The sequence below is a fragment of the Pecten maximus genome, chromosome 3, assembly GCF_902652985.1.
Source record: "Pecten maximus chromosome 3, xPecMax1.1, whole genome shotgun sequence".
Classification (NCBI taxonomy): domain Eukaryota; kingdom Metazoa; phylum Mollusca; class Bivalvia; order Pectinida; family Pectinidae; genus Pecten; species Pecten maximus.
In genome coordinates, this window is record NC_047017.1 from 16,115,347 (window position 1) to 16,138,078 (window position 22,732).

At 36.5% G+C, this 22,732-nt stretch overlaps 1 protein-coding gene and 1 long non-coding RNA gene across 3 annotated transcripts; one reads left to right on the plus strand and one right to left on the minus strand.

The window, feature by feature from the left end:
* The first annotated feature begins 3,375 nt into the window (after positions 1-3,375).
* LOC117323358 (N-acetylated-alpha-linked acidic dipeptidase 2-like) lies at positions 3,376-20,012 on the plus strand. Its single transcript, XM_033878533.1, has 18 exons — positions 3,376-3,809; positions 6,832-7,132; positions 7,496-7,621; positions 7,841-8,027; positions 8,298-8,394; positions 8,555-8,644; positions 8,872-8,957; positions 9,348-9,467; positions 12,092-12,177; positions 12,633-12,696; positions 13,855-13,922; positions 14,547-14,644; positions 15,440-15,530; positions 16,214-16,303; positions 16,728-16,893; positions 17,610-17,691; positions 18,038-18,130; positions 18,664-20,012. The coding sequence occupies exons 1-18, from the start codon at positions 3,520-3,522 to the stop codon at positions 18,872-18,874; spliced, it is 2,346 nt and encodes a 781-aa protein (XP_033734424.1). The 5' UTR covers positions 3,376-3,519; the 3' UTR covers positions 18,875-20,012.
* LOC117323360 lies at positions 19,843-22,726 on the minus strand. Of its 2 annotated transcripts, none has more exons than XR_004531713.1 (2): positions 22,528-22,726; positions 19,843-22,348 (listed from the first exon to the last, which is right to left on the minus strand). It is a non-coding gene; the product is annotated as an uncharacterized LOC117323360 (long non-coding RNA). The 2 variants fall into 2 exon arrangements; XR_004531714.1 differs by having other exon boundaries at positions 19,843-22,318; positions 22,528-22,725.
* Between the last annotated feature and the right edge of the window lie 6 nt (positions 22,727-22,732).

The window sequence follows — 22,732 nt, forward strand, 5'->3', positions numbered from 1 at the left end:
GTGGCCTTGTACAAATCAGCTGAGCTGTCACGTGACCGTGACTGAAACTGGAACCAAGGCCGAAGAGAAATGTAAAGATGGATAACTCGTCTCTACTTAAAGCGATGCCTTATTGTATTCGTGTGTAGTGCATAGTATAATATATGATCAGGGAGAGCTTGATCAGGAAATTAAATAAAATGTATTTCGGTGATAATATGTCATATAAGTATACTGTATATCGTGTTCAGCAATATCAAATAATTTTAAAACAAAATAGAATTCACAGTATTAAATTATGAATTGTATAGCCTAATATACATACAGTTATTGCTGTCTATCCTTGCCGTGGGGAGTTAGATCAGAAAATGTAAATATTTTTCAGAGATATTCTATGGTATGCAAAACCTCGGGGACAAACGTCTGTCAACATTACCTGCCACCTACGATCCCAAATATTTATACAAAAGACACATGATAAAAAATATTTAACTGCATCATAAGTTAGTTTGTACTTCCAAGAACTTGTAAATGATGGTAAGGGCCTAGAATGACGAAGCTTATGTGTCAACGGATGAAATTCAAAAAAGGGCATAAAGAAATGTGAAAATATGGATGGGGAGGTACAATAATTATATTATTTTATTTCAAATATATGTGGATTCAGAAGAACGTCAAACACAGGTGTAAATTCAGAATATATTTGAAAATAAGAAAAGTATAACACATTATGTAAAAATATCATGATAACATATTAAATGGCACATTACTACAAATATAACACTACACACGCATTTATACACCACACAATCACATGCACGAACACCAAAATGATAGCACTGGCTATGACCAATTGCTTTTAACCATTGTATAGATGTATTTGCAGGTAAAGACATGATTGAACACTTTATCCTAGAACATGATCCATAGTCAATATACTAAACAATAAATATATCTCCGAAGAGGGACAAGGATGACCCTTTCCCTACCGTCTCTGACAGCAGATTTAAGGAGTGTAATTTTCAACCTATACATTGATTTCAATTATTTTGTCACCGAGACATAATCATGTCTGTTCTGTAACATTAACAGAAATCCTAACGATGTAAGAAAATATATAAAAATACAAAGTATAATATCAAAACACATTTGCATGAAATAGAACCACTATTATGGATATCGGCTAACGATACCACAAATCTTTAAACGGGATACCTTAATCGTACCTTTACTTTTAAATAACTGAGGAGGTATCCTAATAATGAAGCGTTTGATGGTTTTCCAAAATTATTCAAATTCAGCCAGCGCTTATAAAATCTACACATATAACAGAAGTACTTATCATATTATATATACATAGAATGCATAATCAATGTGTTTTCTTTATTGAAAGTGTTTGTTATTGAAGAGTTGAATCATGCATATCTGGATCTATTTAGGAATTCATTAATATTATTTATTAATACTCTATGTATTTCTGTCAATTCACACAGCTTACACCACATAACTGGTGGGAAAATTAAGATTATTCAAGCTAACGGAAATAGTTGCAGCACAAAAATTACATATATGCAAGAAGATGAAGATTATGGAAAGTTTATGCTCGTTGTAATGATTTCATCTCATTTGAAAAATAGTATGCTTGAATCCCGCTTGTCGTTTTGAACGCGAAATCAGGCCCATATCACCTTGATTCACACGGCAGGTGTCGTCATTGACGTAGAAGAGGCTTGCACCCCGAACACATGGTTTTAATCTCCTTAAATGTTTGGAAGTGAACTCATGTTAGTCTGTACATTTTTCTTATCATGAAAACAAATAAAGGAATATAGAGGAAATAAAAATATCTTATTATAAATAAAAAGCAATAATCGAGAGAAAATATCTACAAATTATAGACAAATATATGCAAATCCATTAAAACACGTACCAGGCGTTCTGCATGTGTAGGTATCGTTTGCCTCATCGACGACACCTGTCTTTATATCTAGGTCAAATCAGATTATGCCAATTTCTCAAAATGAGATAAAGAGGGTTTACGACGAAGCAATCAGGCTTATCAATGAGCATCGAACATGTCTATCTCTGTATCGCACACAGAAATAGCGATGATAAATTTCCGAATGACCTCGAGCTTAAAACTGCCTCACTGTTTTCATTAATCTGAATATCTCGAAAGTTTGTGTGGTAAGTGTGATACCCGTCAGCAGTCGAAATTTGCCATATTTAGTGTTCAAAAATTGTCTATGATATGGGACCATATATTTAGTAGATATGCTCTTAGGACAGTTTTACATAAACTGTATGTGTATGTGGAGTACAGCTAAGCTTAAATACAACTACATGTATATGTAATCACTTACTTTCGGTATAACTATTTCATTTCTCAATGATTCATTTATTAATTATATCAGATACACGAAGTAGACACATCCTCAACTAAGTGTTGTCTGCTATGAAGGCTATTAAGCTTCAAGGAAATCAGAAAATATAATTATTGTTTTACATAGTTTGTATAGGACCAAGGGAAGGGTAGGTAGCCTGGGATTCTACGGACAATATTAGTGTATAAGAAACATACATCCAATCAATAATTACAGTATCTTTTTTACGTCACAGCTATAACTACCTACTGATCACCTTTCATAGGATTGACATTTATTTACCACTTCAGTGTATTTCAAACAGAAGGAAAGATTCTAACTCTTCAGTAAATATCATACATATTGACAGAAGTATAGTATTACATCTGGTGTATGTACATCTCAGGAAGATGCATTATATAAGGTAACTATATATCATTTTTTCATGGGGATAGCACTTAGCATCTCATTAACTTATTTTCAATAAAATGAAATGTTCAATTATGTCGCTTCTTAAAGACAACGGACTACATTATTTACTTGCCCTATCTTCGGTGTCAGGTACAAAACTATACAAATGTTTATTAGTCCCAGTTTTTGCATGGACATTTTGTGGGGTTTTTTTTATTATTATTTTGTGTTTTTTCCCCCAACTATTTATCTTCTATAAGGATTCTCAAACAGTCGAAAAATAAAGATAGTCTCCATTTCTGCTCCTAGATAAAAATCCTTACCTGTAGTTTGCTTACCCTTTTCTCATTTCAACAAATTTTATTGACATGATGTTAATATCAATTGGATCGAATAACAGGCAAGCCTATATAAATTCTTAATATATATAAATGCTTACCCTTTCCAGCTGAAACAAACATACCTGGTATATATATTTTACAGGTGTCATTCATGGTATAACCGTAATGTCCACTGTCACATACCTACAGTGCTATGGTAGGACTCGTATATAGCCCGTTCCATATGGTCATTACCGCTGATAGTACACCGCTGTGATAAGGCTATGTGAATTGTAAGCGTGTACCGAGAGAACATTACCACGGGGCCTTGTTTAATATTATTCTACCATATATAGAATGGCTGCGGCGCACACCTGAGTACGTTCGACCAGTTGCTTACCCGTCACTGCATTATTGACAACTCAGTCCCTACTCCACTACTCACGATGATGTACGAACTGACAGATACCGACCATATCCTCACCAAGGCGCGGTACGGTAACCCTCGGAGACCTCTACTTATCTGTGGACTTGTCGCCCTGGTACTGGGACTCGTTTTTGGTCTTCTGATCGGTCGCTTTGGGCTGTGTCCGGATAACGAACCAGCATCTGCCACACAGAAAGATGGAGTATTCCTACCCGGTGTTTCAAAACAGATCATCCAAGATGGCGACCCATCGATTAGTGATCTTCTCATCAATAGCATCAGCAGTGAAAACATCAGGCAATATCTCAAGTAAGTATGATAGCTGTATTGGAAATCTGGAACATTCGAGTATATCAAAACAGACAATTTGTCATTAATTTGTCTTTATCCGATTTATTATAATATGTCATTCTGGTTTAAGGTAATCTAGATAGTAAGCTGAATTTCTTTTATTAATTAAATAAAACCCAGCTAAATATAACAATGACAAAGAGACAATGGAACACTCATAGGGGAAAACGTACTAAAATGTGGGTGAATTTGTGTTGCCATATAGTGGAACATGATAGTTCTTTAAGCTATGAAGATCTATCCGATACCTCTAGACAGGCTTATTGCGATGTTTAAAACATTTCTATATGCATATATATTTACCTATATGTGACTGTAAACCCTGATCACTAGTTGTAGGTAAAATGTAGGAATCCTGTCTCGAACGTGATCTTCACTATGCTCTATTTCTACCTACCTAAGGTGATATAACATACAGGTAAATTGTAAGCTATGTATAGTTCTGTGTATAAACAGTGAGCATATTGGACATAATTATGTGTAAGCAGGGTATGCACTTCACCCGTTGTAAACACAGTCTATGGTTTACACCGACTGGCTATGTAGCTGTTATTGGCTTTTAATGTAGACATAGGTGAAGATCAAATTAACATATGTACACGGAATGCAAATAAAGGGTCGAGGACATAGTAAGTCGGGTTTGTGTGCATATGACAATCAGTGGGATATCCTTATCTAACCAGATACGGCTCAGACATAGGCATTTTAGGCGCTTCAAACATACCTACACGATACTCTAACAGTATGTTTTATTTTAGTACACAAATATAGATGGCTTTGTCAAGAAATGCTAAAAATGATCGTGAAGTCACAGTATTTCAAAATTTTCTATATGAAAAGATAATTCCTTGAATATATTATATGCAAAATGTATATGCCTTTATCTATCGATAATTGATGTCTAAGCCAATGAAATTTGGTAACATTTGCTCAGTATTAACGATTTTATTCTCGGCATATGAAGCAACATTTGACAACGCTACGGGTACCAATATCTGAACAATTCAAAGGAATAGTCATAAAATGGTTCCTGAGATTCCGAACTGTTAGACATAACTGGTAGGCAGAGTGTCAAAGGGCATATACAGACTCCCGCCAACATTGATGGTCAAACCCTAAGTGGAAAGGCTTCGATTCCGGTTTTATCATAAATACAAAAGCACAAGCACGAAAGGAAAAGTCGTAGTAGTTTGGAATAGTTTAATACTTTTTTTTGTATACTAAAATAAACTGTTTCAAAAGTCACTGAAACTGTTGTCATTTTTTATTATCTCTAATTAGATACGTGGAAAGGGTAACTGTTGAGAATTTATGAAATCGCCATAGAGAAATAATGGATTTAATTACGGAGCACGAAATCTGATAAACAGCGGGAAGTTACTGAATATGTAACCAGCCTCAATGGAAAACATATTGTAGAAACCTAACTACATGATCTCGGTACTTCTATATCAATAAAAATAAAGGGAAACTATATGTATACTTTTGTAATATACTGAAACGAAAAAGAAACGCAACTTCAAATTGTAGGTTTAATAAAATAATACTTGTGAGCATTATGTTTAAATTTCATATGTAATAGTTAATATTGAATATTGATGTAACATCCTTTAAATGTTTAGAGATTTTTAAGAACAGGTCACTTTGCTAGAAGGTCATGATTGGTAGTACCCTACGTGAATCCAAGTTGAAATGGCAGCAGTTTTGAAACCGTGCCCTAATATCGTGTGTGTCCTCCTCGAACAGTTATCACATCTCTAATTCTTTGTTGCATTGAGTTCATCAGGGCATTGACTTTCCGTATTGGAATGTTATTCCATTCTTGGACGAGTGCATTTGCTAACTGAGGGAGGGTATTTGGGGGGTTACGGCGATTTCGAATTCTTCTGTCTAATTCATCCCACAAATGCTCGATTGGGGACAGGTCGGGGCTATATGGAGGCCAATCTATAGGAACAATGTTCTGTGTCGCAAGAAAGTCTCTACAGACTCTTGCAACGTGTGGTCTCGCGTTATCTTGCTGAAAGGTTAGATGATGCTGCCTAACGGTCGTGTTCCAAAACACAGGCGTCAGCAAAACGTTCGCCTCGACGCCGGTACACACGTTGACGGCCATCTGCTCGAAATAACGTGAATCGAGATTCATCGGTGAAGAGCATAGACCTCCAACGTCTCATAGGAAAACGTCTGGGCATATGTGCCGTTGCCCATTGCATACGACGTGCTCGACGTTGCGGTGTTAGTGGTAAACCAACGTACTGTCGCCTTGCACGCAAATTAGCCTCACGCAGTCTGTTGATCACTGTTTGGGGATGAATTCGACGGTTATGATTACCAATCGTATTCCTTGCCGTTTCAGCGGCCGTTAATCTCCTGTTACGCAGGTGTGCCAACCTAAGAACCCGGTCTTGACGTCGCGACGTTACGCGTGGACGTCCTGATCTCGGCTGGTCATCGACTCTTCCTGTTGCGTTAAGACGTGAAACTAATCGACTAATAGTCGATTTGTGAACTCTGAATTGTCGAGCGACGTGAAGTTGCGTGTTCCCTGCCAGAAGCATCGCTATAGCACGTCCTCTATCAACCTTTGATAACCGTGGCATAATTGTAAAAGGAATTATTGTTTGCAAAAGTATTGGCGATGATGTGGCTCAATGTTAGTGATGAATTGATACTGGTTTGAATGAAAAAAGAACGCATATGTTTGTACAGGCACGGTTTTTGATGTTTTTACCACGCCGGAAGTGCATAGGTCTCTAGTCACACTTGGGTGATTTTGAAGATTGGTATGGGTGTTAGGCAGGGTGCATGTTTATTTCCGCGATTTTTATACAGATATGTATATTTAATACAAAATTAATCACAATTTTCCATGTTGCGTTTCTTTTTCGTTTCAGTATAATATACAGAAATAGCCTTCCTCAACGAACCTTTCTAAAATGTATTTGAAATTTAAGTTCATTGAACATCTGCTTTACAGAGACCTGTCTGAGTTACCTCACCTGGCGGGGACGGATGCTGACTTCCGCCAGGCGAAACAGCTACACGACTTCTGGAGACAAGAGGGACTGGACGAGGTCTACGTCACACCGTATGACGTCTTGTTGTCCTACCCGAACGTCACTGATGACGACATGATGAACCGGATAGAGTTGCTCAACGCCACCGGTGGTATAGTATACCAATCTCCACTAAGGGAAGCAATCCTTCGCCCGAGCGAGAACAAGAGTGGCGTGGTCCCACCATTCAATGCCTATTCCCTCCCAGGAGATATATTATCGGTAAGCAGAAGTCTTGTCGATGAAGTCTTGAGTTTTAGAAACAAATATCGTATACAAATACTTGTATCAATACTGCTGTCGTCCGTAAATGTAAGCTGGTCCAACCATGTCGACGCATATCGTTAGGTCATATTTACAAATATTATTGATATATTAAAATTTCCTGGTCATGGCTATTTACTTAGAAAATTTCTACTTAAGTACAAGTCATGCCTTTATTTGCGGAGGAATTAACTTCATTTATTCAGTATATAAAGCCGAGTGTTTTATAAATACCAAACGCCAAAATTAGGCATCGGTTTATCTATATATATTTATATCCATATGAATAATGCAGACATACATTCCATTGTATCCTCTCAGGAGCGTCTCTTCTATGTGAACTACGGTAGAGTAGAGGACTACAATGCTTTAAGTACCAACATCTCCCAAAATATCAACGGAAGTATTGTCATAGCTCGGTACGGCAAGATTTTTAGGGGCGACAAGGTATGTATAACAGAAAAACACATTCAATGGTGGTATACCAACGTTCTTGATTATGCAAGGGTATAGCAAGGTCACAGTAGGTGAAGTTTGAAGTTCAGTTGCAGGCAGTGCTCCTTTTGCTTTTTGTTTGTCAGTTTGTTGTTCTTACATTAGGGTTATAAAGAATTGCGTTCATTTTTCAGCATGAGTTCAATACTGTATACTCTTTGTTTAATATAGGTCAAACAAGCAGCCCTACGTGGAGCCATTGGCATAATTATCTTCTCTGATCCAGCTGACTACACATTGGATGGAGATACGTCACGTGTTTATCCAAATGACTGGTGGCTCCCTCCATCGGGGGCACAACGTGGTACAACATATCTGAAGAATGGCGATCCTTTGACTCCAGGCTATCCTGCAATAGGTTCGTTGACAAAAGATATATCATTTAAAGATGTGCATGACTTTGTTATGCTTAGATTCTATTGGTGATATTAACTGAAAAAGTTGAAAGACAGTCGCGGTGTCAACAACATTTGCTGACAATCTGGTATTAAAGCTTAACATCTGGTATCATTGTATCACCTATCTGGAAATATTATCATAAACGTATCAGTAGCTTCAGAATTAGATATAGCACACTTCTCTAACCATTGACAAGTCATGTGCGCCAGTTCAATTACTATTTTTCCAGAGACGGCGTTCCGAATCCAAGCCGACAGTCCAGAGGCTGGGCTGCCCACTATTCCAGTTCATCCCATCGGGTATGGAATTGCCCAGAAGATCCTCGAGTGAGCGGATTTATGTTTTTATGAAAAAGATGACGATCAGGAGATGTATATCTATTACTACTGACCTCAGTCATAGCAAATTCATCATATTCTGATTTATCTGGGATATCAATCATCCAAGTTAATTCGATATGAAGTTATACACTTTTTTATTGTACAGACAGATGTCTGGTGATGAGGTCCCGGCGGATTGGCAAGGAAAGCTTAACCTTACGTACAGATATGGCGGTGAAATGAAGGAGACTGGATGGTATGTCCTCATTTGTGCGACATCCGGGCAACATAAATGTTTCATGTTTTTATAATTTATTTACTGTAAACATTAATTATTTCATGCGAAATAAGTAAGATTACTTGATACCTTTGTACCAATGTTTTTTTCCAACTATAAAATTGATGTGTAATACAATATACAATGTACATATATAACATGTAATGCACAATGTAATACATTCTACTTTGTAATCACTTTTACAGGAAGATTCGGATGTTCATTTCTACTCAGAATGAAATGCGTAGGACATATAACGTATTTGGTATTATCCGGGGAGCTATAGAACCAGGTACGATCATTTTTTTTCAATGGTCCCTCAATGAATATTTAATGATCCAGTAAATGACATGTCCCGGTAATATGATCATTGTTTACGTGTAGAATGAATCAACTTGAATCCTATTTCCAAAACAGAAATGTAAATTTTCGAAAATATTTAACATTAATAGTCAGGCTGTCAATGATAATGCATTTTTATACAGAAACAAAGCATGTTATCCACCGATGAAAAACTATTGGTGTAAAATTTAATTATTAATGTAGCCTTGCGTTCAATGCCGTTTCGAACGGTAAGGTAGGTAGTTGGATCAATACGGAAAAACTGTCATAGTTATCTAATTTGAGTGGCTAGAAATGTATATGCATTGTTACATCTTTCCAAGGCTAAATTGATTTTCAGACCGGTACGTGTTGATGGGTAACCATAGAGACGCGTGGGTATTTGGCGCTATTGACCCATCAAGTGGTACGGCCGTCATGAAAGAAGTTTCAAGAGTAATGGGAAATCTTGTAAAACAAGGTGAGTCTGTGTGTTGAAACAACGCGTAGTAATTTAGGAACTCTTGTTATTAGTGGTCATGGCGATGAAAACAAATGGTCAATATATATAACAAACATAGCCATGGTAATTAACATGGTGCTAAGGTTGCGACTATCACGCGACTCCATCGTTTTCAGCGGTATGATTCCGTCCTCGTATGACCCTTGCTGTTGGTGTCTCCTCGACACCCGTCCTCATATGACCCTGACTGTTGGTGTCTCCTCGACACCCGTCCTCGTATGACCCTGTCTGTTGGTGTCTCCTCGACACCCGTCCTCACATGACCCTAGCTGTTGCTGTCTTCTCGACACCCGTCCTCGTATGACCCTGTCTGTTGGTGTCTCCTCGACACCCGTCCACATATGACCCTGACTGTTGGTGTCTCCTCGACACCCGTCCTCATATGACTCTTACTGTTGGTGTCTCCTCGACACCCATCCTCATATGACCCTGACTGTTGGTGTCCTCTCGACACCCGTCCTCATATGACCCTGGCTGTTGGTGTCACCTCGACACCCGTCCTCATATGAGCCTTGCTGTTGGTGTCTCCTCGACACCCGTCCTCATATGACCCTGCTGTTGGTGTCACCTCGACACCCGTCCATATATTGCCCTGGCTGTTGGTGTCTCCTCGACACCCGTCCTCATATAACCCTGTCTGTTGGTGTCTCCTCGACACCCGTCCTCATATGACCCTGGCTGTTGGTGTCTCCTCGACACCCGTCCTCATATGAGCCTTGCTGTTGGTGTCTCATCGACACCCGTCCTCATATGACCCTGCTGTTGGTGTCACCTCGACACCCGTCCATATATTGCCCTGGCTGTTGGTGTCTCCTCGCCACCCGTCCTCATATAACCCTGTCTGTTGGTGTCTCCTCGACACCCGTCCTCATATGACCCTGGCTGTTGGTGTCTCCTCGACACCCGTCCTCATATGACCTTGCTGTTGCGAGGACGTTAAACCCCGTAAAAGGCCAACTCAGCAATCTGATGGAAAAAACGAACACCGTTCATAGACCTACGTGGCGGGTTTCTACTATAACTACAACACTATCTTTCTGCTACTTGCAGAATGACTACTTTTCTATGGCGATCTTTCGTTCCCGTAAAGACGAACAAACAGTGCTGTGATCCTCTCCTTGGCGATACACTGGAATATATACGGCATTGTTCATCGATGATATATCGACCATTTATCAAAATAAAATCTCACTTGCTATGAATCTAAAGCCATCAATCAATCAGGATTGAACTGTCTATTACGGTCGAAATTAAATCTAATGAAAGTACAACGCTAAATATGACAAATTGACCTACTCAAATCTGTTGAAAAAGGTCAATGAAATGAACACTATTCAGTATCGAAGGACTGTGCCCGATACAACTCTAGTCTGTGTTTGGTTTGGTATTCAGGTTGTATGCCACATAATATACTCTAGCCTGTGTGTAAGTCAAGATTCGAGCTGTCAATGAGACTTGTTCTTATGACGACATGAGTAAACGCGACCGTTCCCGGCAAAAATATAGTTCATAGAAATAAACACAAAATTATCAATTTATTTTCGACATTTTAATCAATGTTCTGCCATGGTGAAATTCAATTTATATATAACATCACCACATGTACATACATTCTTGCGAGTTACATTGATCAGTCGGATTCTTTAATCCGATACCACGAACTTCCGTGACGTCAAAAGTAACCTAATATTGAAGACTACGTCACGAATATGTTTTTCTTATAACTACACCGATGGGAAGTATGTGAGAATTATGATCTGTTAACATTCTATTTGGTTCGGTAAGGTTATGATGTGACAACGCAGAGCAAATGGAAATATACTCTATTATGTGTCTCCCAAAGAAAGACAAAGCTATAGGCTACGTGATTGGCATGATAGATGCGTGGTTGTTCATACGATATTCATTACCAATCGGAACAGCGGTAATCCTGACAACAATAAGCAGAATGGTGACCGTCTGTGATCACGTGATCGATAGTTCTACGGCTATCGACTGGCTACATATGTTACGTATCAATTATCTTTGAGGCTATGTGGTGAATTGAGAAATAATTAATCTCCAAAGCCAGTTTATGGTGCGCACAGCATTAATATTTAAGTTTTTGATTTTAAAATAAAATAAAGATTATTGAATGGCGAATGAATGTTTTGGGTGATGTACAAAAACAGTTTACGTTACTCAGATCAGTAATATTTTAGGTTTGATTTAAGAATAAATTTGAAAAATGATGAATGGCGAATGAATATTTTGGTAATGTAAAGAATATCATCCCACGTTAAGCACATATCTTAATTAGCCAAAACAATTTATAAATAACATATACATATATCGAAAAGTAATTTGTGTAATCTGAAAACTAGCTTTCCTATGGTTTTGTTTATCATATTTAATGTTCATATTTAAGTACGATACCTTAATAGTGATATAACGTTTAAATATGTCTCGATGGAAAATCCTCCCTTCTGTGATTCCCGATTTAATTACTTTGTATCAGATCAAAATATATTTTAAAAAAAACATTGCAATTGCATCTTATCGTGGTTATTTTCAGTGATCTATGGTACGTTGTATATTTATAGGAAAATGGCGACCACGACGAACCATCATATTTTGTAGCTGGGGCGCGGAGGAATACGGACTAATTGGTTCCAATGAGTGGATAGAGGTAGTGGACTATTTTCGTGTCATTATTCTTTATGATACATGCATGAAAACTGAATCTAACGAAAGATTTTAAAACCAATTTTCAAAATTAACCTGCACAAATAGCGACGTAATGAAATAATTGTGCATTTAGATACAATAGATAAGTTATACATTTTTCGTTTCAAAACCCCTATCAATATCGTCCTACATTTCTTTTCTCCGCCAAAATGATACAGCAAACATTACCACTAGCGTATACATATTGATATAAATATTGAACATTATGACATTTATTGAATTAAGGGACTATTGCACCTCCACAGATAGATTTTGATATCACTTTCTACATTTTCTTAGTTCCTCCATCGCCTCGCTGAATACTTCATGTCTGTCTTTATGTTTTCTAACTCTCCACTTGTGTTTAAAAGTAATCACAATGACTGTTATATGACCTTCACATACATTTATACACAGGAATACGTGAAGAACCTAGCAGCTCGTTCCCTTGCTTACATCAACGTTGACATAGCTGTTGAAGGTCTGTTCGCAAATAAGTTAGATGAAAAGTTATATACATACCTAGTTCCTAAACAATAAATAGGCAAATGTAAGCATGCATTGGAAAATTGTCATGAAATTAACCCAAACTGAAATTTAGGAACAAGTAATACCTAGTTTCGTTTGAAATATCTTTTTGAAATGTCCACATCCAGATGGCAATTGTAAAACAAGCAGTTTGTGTAAGCCTGGTGCATTTTCAGAGACTGAAGCTCGTTTGTTGCAATAGGTTGACTTGCATTGACAAATAAAAGCAATATTGTTGTTAAAAGGTCATTAATTGAATAACTGATAAACTCATGCGAGTCAGCAATACCACAATTATTCAAAGTGAAAAAAAATGTTTGATGATATCGAAAAACACTGTATTTACCTAATATAATGTGTAGCAGAAAAGTTGGGGTACAAATTATGGCAGCAATTATGAGCATGAGATACATGCATTGGATACAGCACATGTAGCAGTGTTCATCAGCATCCCATAAACAAAAGTAAAACAATTTGTATACGTATACGTAAGTCCTACTCCTAGTCCAGATGACAAATTAATCAATCTTTGTCCGTATTACTTTTTGGAAAGATTCAAGAGAGTAATGATTTTAAACATCTTAACGTTTAAGTGTTATTTGTAGTATCCCGATGCGCCAATGCCTTGCGCTTATCGGTTTAAACCTGATAGTGCACTTTAATTTGAGAGCGCTAAACACGCGTATGTTTAAAGTATATAAATTCAAAATAGTTCAATTAAATGTTAAATAGAGTTGAATACATCACGAACAGAATTGAAGATTGCAGGAGGCCTTATCCCAGAGCAGTCTACGTTATCCCACAAAATCCCCGATTGTAGAATCTAGCATTGCAAATAATTGTATACAACGTATAAGTGATCCAACATTGTTCAAAGTATTTGATCGTTTTGTAAAAATCTTCCCATTTTCCAAATTTAAGGAGTTAACAATATTAGCAAGAAATCTGCAGAAAACAGGCATTGTCTTGAGTTCAGGTTTTACTGAAGCATACAAATATCGAAAATCAATCATGGTTTAGAAATTGCTACAAGTATGTTGATGTACCTGTAATGATTTGATACAAGTTGTACGTTTCACTGAAAATAATTGTTTGTGTTTTATTGTCTCAGGAAACCACACCATAGCTATAGAAGGAACTCCCCTCATGTATCGGAGTCTGTACGACGCCACCAAAAAGGTATTGTTTTAAGTTTCGAGTTTATGTCCTAGTAGTTTTATTTTTTTATATTTTTTTCCCAATTATAACAAAAGAAATATTAGTATTATTTAACTAAATGGGCACATTATATACAATACCAGCTACTCCTGTCCGTATCACGTGTTTTCTTTGCTCTTAGCATTTCAATAACACACGAGTGACCTTCGCACAACTCTTAGAGGAGTCCTATCTTAGTATAGCCTGAATGTGTTTAGATGAACTAGGCGAGGAGACAATTCACTGTCGTTAAAAGCGTATTAGTTGCGACTACGAGTGTCCAATTCCAGGATGTTGCTACTCAGAAACTCTTTCTAATGAAGGCATTACGGTTCATTTTTTATCACTAAAGGAATTGTTCACCCTCAGATGAAGTTCCATCGCGATAGTGAGAAAACTACTCCTGTTGTTACCTGCACTGGTTGAATTTTTCCCTCATATTTTTCATATGTCGATTTCCTCTGTATACAAACATGTCATCAAACGGAAAAGCATGATGATGAAGAATGACCTTGCTCTCATATAATAAAGCAACAGGTTTAATTCAAACTTCGTACATATAATAATTACTTGTCTTGATATACACTGCAATGGTTATATTTCAAGGTAAAAAACCCTAATCCAGAGGACATTGCCAAAGGCCTGCCGACAGTGTATGATAAATGGGTCAATACCAGTGCTGTAAACGGCTCTTCCAAACCCAAGTACGTCACAGTAACAACTATGCGTGCAATAGTAATTTGGATGTATATTTATGTGTTGGCTCTATTATAAAGAAATAGTGATAAGATTGCATTTAGCCTCATAACCATACAAAATAATAATATGTCATTATGATGATCTTTTTGGGTCGTCATATCAATACAACAGCTAGTATGTCGACATAACCATAAAAGCATAACCTTTTTGTCAAACTGATCGGGATATGTACATTCACCTTGTGCTAAAAAAAAGTCTTTCTAACCCAGAGGTGACGTCACATATAATGTTGTGAAAGATTGTTTACGGAAGAACAAAATAACCGGCCTTCACTTCGAAAACTATTCATTCTTTCTGTCTATTGAATGACGTTCTCAAACATGACGTCATTCCATTTGTGTATACAGTATGACATGATTGAATTACCAATTTTGATTTATTGCCAAAATATTGTCGGCGTTTGGCATTATCGAAATAAAAATAAATGTCGGAATATCCTTAGAAACTTTTGGAAAGTATATTAATCTCTGCTCTAAATGTACAAATGTATATATTAATTTCAACGTTTTCAGAAAGATCTACCATTTCTTGTTGTTTTGTTAAGTCATCGTCTTTCAAATTCCCGAAGAGTAAAATGAAATTAGTGAATCGTTATGTAGAGAGAATATTAAAATTCTGTTATACCAAGGTTTTGATCACAAATAAATTCTCCACCTGAATTTTCCTATAACCCATGCCTGCATAATGATTATGATTTTATAGATATATACCTCATGCACCATCTAATGTCTTCTTGACAGTATACCTTCACTTGGAGCCGGAAGCGATTATGCCAGGTTTGTGCAGTTTGCGGGACTTCCCTGTGCCGACATATGGCATGCGTACGATGAAGTAAGTACTATCGAAGTTATATTTAATACAATATGTTATTATTTCACTGGGAATCTCGGCGACTTTGGCAAAACGTAATTAGCCTGTGGATCCTGTTTTGTATTTTTGAATGGTGAATAATATCCTTACATTTACACATTGTCGGTCCCACGAGACTGCTCTGTGGTTTGAGGCCGGACTAAAACGACGGAGCAGAGTCCCATGGGTCATGTTGAGTGAACCAAACATTATATGCTACCCACGTTACTTATACTGCATATTTTCCTTCTTGCGGTTTCTTACTATTTGACATTCGTGATCATATGAAATAATATCCTCTTAACAGGATTTATAATTCAGTGGCATGGAAGATGCTGAAAAATCAACAACTTTCTAAAGTTAGAAAAATATTTCAAGCAGGTGTCTTACGTAAACGTATCAGATAGAACCTTTGAGGCCGTCCTGTGTCTTGAAAAAAGGTCAACTAGCTAGGTTCATACGGTCATACCCACAGTACTACTCTAAACGTTAACATATTACATTACCGCAGCCTCCCAAAACACGCATACGCACTCGCCACACGCATGCATGTCGCACGCAAGGGAGGCCGTCCTTAAATGACCTTAGCTGTTAATAGGACCTTAAACAAAATAAACCAAACCAAACCAAACATATTACATTGAACTCCTATCCATATTTTGCAGAAAAAGTATCACCTTGGGTCTTATCCACTATACCACTCTGTGTACGAGACCTTCTACGCCATGGACGAGCTCATAGACAGAGGATTCAAGGTAACCCCAGCTTTAGAAATGGTCAACTACATACACCATAACAAAATCGTAGCAGACATGCTCAGAGATATCATTACATGTTTATATTAAAATTCCGTAACTTACTCATGTTTTATTGCACGGTATCAACTAATACCATCTCGAGCTTTCGAAGGGGTATTCGCCAACACTTTACACCTTATATCTTGAATGGGCAGTCTTACAAATCAGTTGTAACAGTACAAATTGTAGAAGAAGAAAAAAACCCATAGAGGAATATCTATTCCTTCGTACTAACGATATATCGCCTTGTGTAATATATGTTGATGGCTATTTTTGCACAAAGCTGCTTATGTAACGCCTAATTTTTATAATGGTATACTAAATGTGACCATAGCCACTAGTATACTGTAAACTGTATACTGTAATTTTCTCCCGTTCACAGCGCCATGTGGCCATTGGACAAGTGGTGTCAGAAATATGTCGTAATTTAGCGGACAGCCTCATCGTGCCTTTCGATGTCATTGATTTTGCAAACCAACTCGGCAAACTGGTCCTTAGTCTGGACAAAGATTATGGCAAACTACTCAGAGACAATGGCGTTCAGTTTGGTATGCATTGTGACATTTTGTAAATGTATGTGTTGAAATAGTTAATGACTGGAACCGTGTGAATATAGTGTGTTTATTAAAAGCTTAGTGATGGCAATAACAGTTCAAGTCTGGTACGTTATATTTCATTGACTATGTTATGGAGGGTGTATCCAATCGACTTGGTCAAGAAAGTCCATGCTTGTCTAAAACAGAAATAAGACTTGGTCTGTGTTGTTTGTTCTGATAAGTTCTTCGATTAAACACATTCTTGTATATGAAAACAAAAATAAGTCGGCCAATGGTGATGTCAAAGATCCAAGAAAATTCATAACAATAAACTTGTGTTGTCGCAGCCTTTCTTCAAACTCTTCTTAGCGAGAGAAGAAAGTATTAATTCTGGAATGGGTGTGTAGTTTATATTGTGTGAAATGGTATTTGATATAAGAGACGTTTTCAGAAACGGAGTTGAAATATTTTATCAAAGAGCTTTCAAGAGCTCAAAATCCATTAAATCTTATGATACACGGTTTGCAGTCAGAACATTGTTCGTTTAAGGACATTTATTCAACGTGTAATCCTTGTGAAAGTGACCTGGCAATATTCACAATTACCGAAGATGCGATACATTGATCGAGTATTTTCGAGTTTGAAGTAGTGGTTTGTTCTTAAAACTTATAACATTTTCCATTACTACTACGATTTGGTAACTGATTAATGACATTGCTTTTTTAAAGAGTGGCTCCAACAAGCAGTTCATAACTTCACAGCTGAAGCCGAAAAATTCAAAGGTTTAGTAGACAACGTCAATAGAAACAAGTAAGTGTCATTTTCGTTTTCTGCACTCAAATTTTTGACAGTAAAATTACCAATTCGAAAACATGAACGCTCTCATCAAGGAACTCTCCTTGTCGTTTGTGTCATCTTCGTTTGAATTGCTTTTTTTCTTTCTGGCAATCTTGAGTTTTGGAAACTTCTCTGTCAAAGCCAATGAAGAATCCAGTCAGTTATTTAAGATAGAGGAACATCGCAAGTCATTCAATGGGTACATCTTTTATCATTTTATAGAAGATTTACAATCTTTATTGTATTTAACAATGAAGTCCATTAGTCGTTACACTGTTTATATTCTATGTGATGAAAGAATTAAATCTTTAATTTCTAGCCCATTTGCCATTCGACAAATCAATGACCAGTTGATCCAACTGGAAAGAGCCTTCATGGACCCCGCTGGACTCCCGGGGAGGCCACTCACTAGGTATTTCAATATTTCCAATTCCGATCAAAAAGAAAAATATCAAGATACACGATTGTCGTTAATTTCTTCATATTAAATTCAGAAAGGTAGAAAGTAGTTAATTATTGAATAGGGCGCGTTTATCCTGAAAATCCTGATACTAACTTCAATGTGTATGCTCCGTAAACACTTGAAATGTTACTCTTGAGGAAAATAAATAATCGTAATCATCAGTGACTATTTGCTGTAATTAATTTAGGTGAAAGGTAAAGTATTAATCTGAGATAACAAAAAAAAGTAGTATACTCGTTACCAAATCATGAAACCATTGAAATTCTATTTGGTCTGTAATGCAAAATACAACTGCGTTTTTACGAATCATTTGAAGCCAGGTAACATACGAGTTACAACTATTATTGAAGTTTAAGTATTATGAAGAACAGATCGTACGCTGATGTATAATGAAAAACATACCTTGTATATGTAAATATTTTCAGTTTTGACTCATCTGAGTCGGTGATGGTAATTAATGGAAACTATTTTACTTTCCCCAGACACATTCTGTTTGCCGAGAGCAGTGTGGACAGCTACTCTGGTAGCAGTTTCCCAGGTCTGGTGGACGCACTATTTGAGATAGAGAAAGCACCGCCTGCTGACCGTGAACAGAGGTGGAATGTAGTAAAGAAGCATTTCTCCGTTATTGTATTCACAGTGGGGTCAGCTCAGTCCACTCTAAGGGAAGTTACCAAGTTCATGCCGGACTGATTTAGGAATGATCACCTAACTTCCATACGATCTCATAATTTTACAAAGCGAATAAATCCATTTGCATATAACACTTCCATAACACGAAGTGTATTACTCTAGAATTTCCATGTGCATTGTAATCTTACCTTACAACGACTGCATTTTTACTAAATTGCCCAGTGAACCAATATTATGAAAATAATATGTAAATAGATTTGTATGTTGTATACGGATATTTTTGTTGTTGGTCGAATAAATTGATTTTGGTTGTAATAAAAAGTAGATAATGGTCATTAGCAATGCATTAATATCGAGAACAGTTGCGACCAATTGAATGAAAATTTTGTAACTATGGTGATTTATGGGACAATTATTCAACGAAAAAAATGTTGATTCTTGGCTGTGCAAGAATTATAGAACCAAATTATTTGAAGCATACTGTAAATTATTCTGTAAACAGGACATAGTGTGTATTATTTTCATTTGTGATTGTGGACATGCGTGTTTTGACATGTGCGTGCGTGCGTGCGTGTGTGTGTGTGACAGAGAGCGACAATGATTGCCATGAGGGAGTATATGTTTGAAGGGAGATAACCATTTCCTCAATGTGTACTTACTACCCAGTGTGACGATCACAGAATGGACATATCGGGCAGTCCGACACAATCCTCAATGGTTAGAGCGTCAATACATGTATCGAAAATGACACTAAGCATTTGGAAAACGCCTTATATTCTATTTTTAAAACAATACAATCAAGGACGGAGAATACTAAGCAGTTACGAACAAGAAAATTATATTTTCAATTTCTATATTTTCTTGTCATATTCAGATCATGTATGTGAATGTAACACATAAATATTCCCTATTGATATTATATAAATACTTCAACTCAACAAAAGCATTGTATAATTTTCTTGTTTTTAATTGCCTATAAAGAAGTCCCCAAACCTGTCCCCAAATTCTTCAATTACAACAAACAGTGGTTTGAGACTTTGATATTTATTTTAATTTTATTCGCATGATTTGATAATGAATGAAATATGATGTGTTATTTTTATTTTTGTTGTTGCATTTACCACAGCAAATACTTGTTATTTCTTAACTAAATGTCATCTTATTGTTCTATATCAACAATCTCCTCATTGTCAATACCGAAAATACATAGAGGATATCTAACAGTGTCTTCAGTAATACCAAATACCTGTATATTTCACAAGTGGCGCCGATATTTTAATATTTTGCACAAGTGCACAGCACAAGTGAAAAATATCAAAATACTTAGCCATACAAGTAAAGGATATTTGGTATCACTGAAGATACTTAAGGATATTCTGTTTATTACATTTTTATAGCAAAATATAACGGGTCAGCTTTTAATTATCCCCATTGTCATTTGAAAGCAGTGTTTTGATTGGTCAAATAAAAAAAGGTGATATTTTCATGTTGGTTTTTTTTGGTAAAAACATTGCTTAAATTAAATTAAATTCACAAGAAACTAGTGAAAAATATCAGAAAAAGTTATATTTTTGAAAAATATCATTTTCAATAATTCAATGGTAAAAATGTAATAAAATGCAATACTTGCAACAGGAAGTTCAGTTTCAGGTGATGTTTATAATGACACTATTCCATATGAAGTGATCATGATCACTAATAAATGAAATTCCTAATGCCACGTGATACAATGATGAACATTGGCAAACGTCTCCTGGTCTTAATAACAATTTTTAACACATGTATAAACCTTCGGAAACAAAGGTACATCTAAATACACGATAAACATACTCAATGTCATGTAATGATACATATTCACCAAAATCTATACAGGGATTATCAAATCTATCAGCAAAATATCATTTAAGCAGCAAATTACAAAAACTTGTAATAGAAGGCCATACATGTCATGCGGTTCTTCGACTATAAGCAATTTTACATGATCTTTATTTTGAGATTTTATGTTTTTCTAGGAGACAACAAACCCAACCTGCAAGAATGATCATAATATCGTTCAGAACATTTCTGATCGTGATCATGTTGCACAATTGACAAAGACACGAAAAATCGAGATATTGATCTAAATTTATATTGTTCTATATGATAAAGGTAAATAAAACAAATTTGTTATAAATGTATAAATTACTGGATTTACATGAAGCTTTTGAATCAATTTTTAAACATTAATCAGTGCATATTTATCTTTGCCACTTCAGCAATAAATTTCTTATTAAATGTATAACTGACTAGTGTTGTTTTTTTTTTGTAAAATACCAGCCATCCGTAATGTACATGTATATGCAATGATGCATACAAATTGCGATGGTTATTACTGGTTATGTGGAGAAATCGCATCACAAATTGACAAATACTTATTCTTTACTCTACATTCACAAACCACAAAGTTTTATCATAAATAATGAAAATTAATAGGTTTTTTGACATAGTAATACCAGAAGCACTTACAATATTGTACACATCATTATTCATATTGTCAGGATCACTATATAGACCCGTTCAGACAAAATATTAAATTCAAGAGCAATTTAACAATCTCATATGGATGACTGACTGCCTATCTCTAGAGCACCTAAGGAAAGCAATCATGGTTCAGTACAGTTAAAGAGTACAACATTAACATTAATTACACAGACAGACATATGATAAACAATGAGATATTCATGGGGAAATGTCAAGGGTTTATAAGAATTATCCATGAACTTATCAAAAAATAATTACCCAATTTTTCAACAGATTTTCAAACATCTTCTAAATTTCACATGCACTTTTAACCCAATAGAAGGAATCTACAACATTGATGAGCAAAATTCTAGCTGATCCTGTCAAACAAATCTAGCTCATTTTAGTTTACATAGTGACAACAATCGCAATCTGAAAAACAGTACAACATAATAGTCTTACAGAGCACAAGGCTGAAAAGACAAACTTTTACATTGATTCATCAAAACTAAACAAAAATAGAAATTTTTGTATTTATGTTAAATCTACAAAACATACATGGTCCCGCATGTAATTAGAATTTATTCTACACACTCTGTGCTAAGCACAAGTACCTAGATAAATATTCAGGGCCGTACCTACCTACTTACAAGTATCATACATACCTACATGTACAGGTAGGTACCACGGATCTTACATTCCTGTAGGTAGGAACTCTAGGTTGTATATTTACCTACAGGTAGGTACCCTAGGTCATACATACCTACAGGTAGGTACCCTGGATCATACATACCTACAGGTAGGTACCCTGGATCATACACACCTACAGGTAGGTACCCTGGATCATACATACCTACAGGTAGGTACCCTGGATCATACATACTTACAGGTAGGTACCCCGGATCATACATACCTACAGGTAGGTACCCTAGGTCATACATACTTACAGGTAGGTACCCTGGATCATACATACCTACAGGTAGGTACCCAAGGTCGTCCATACACCTACAGGTAGGTACCCCGGATCATACATACCTACAGGTAGGTACCCCAGATCATACATACCTACAGGTAGGTACCCCGGATCATACACACCTACAGGTAGGTACCCCAGATCATACATACCTACAGGTAGGTACCCCGGATCATACACACCTACAGGTAGGTACCCCGGATCATACACACCTACAGGTAGGTACCCAGATCATACACACCTACAGGTAGGTACCCCAGATCATACATACCTACAGGTAGGTACCCTGGATCATACATACCTAAAGGTAGGTACCCCAGATCATACATACCTACAGGTAGGTACCCCAGATCATACATACCTACAGGTAGGTACCCTAGGTCATACATACCTACAGGTAGGTACCCCAGATCATACATACCTACAGGTAGGTACCCCGGATCATA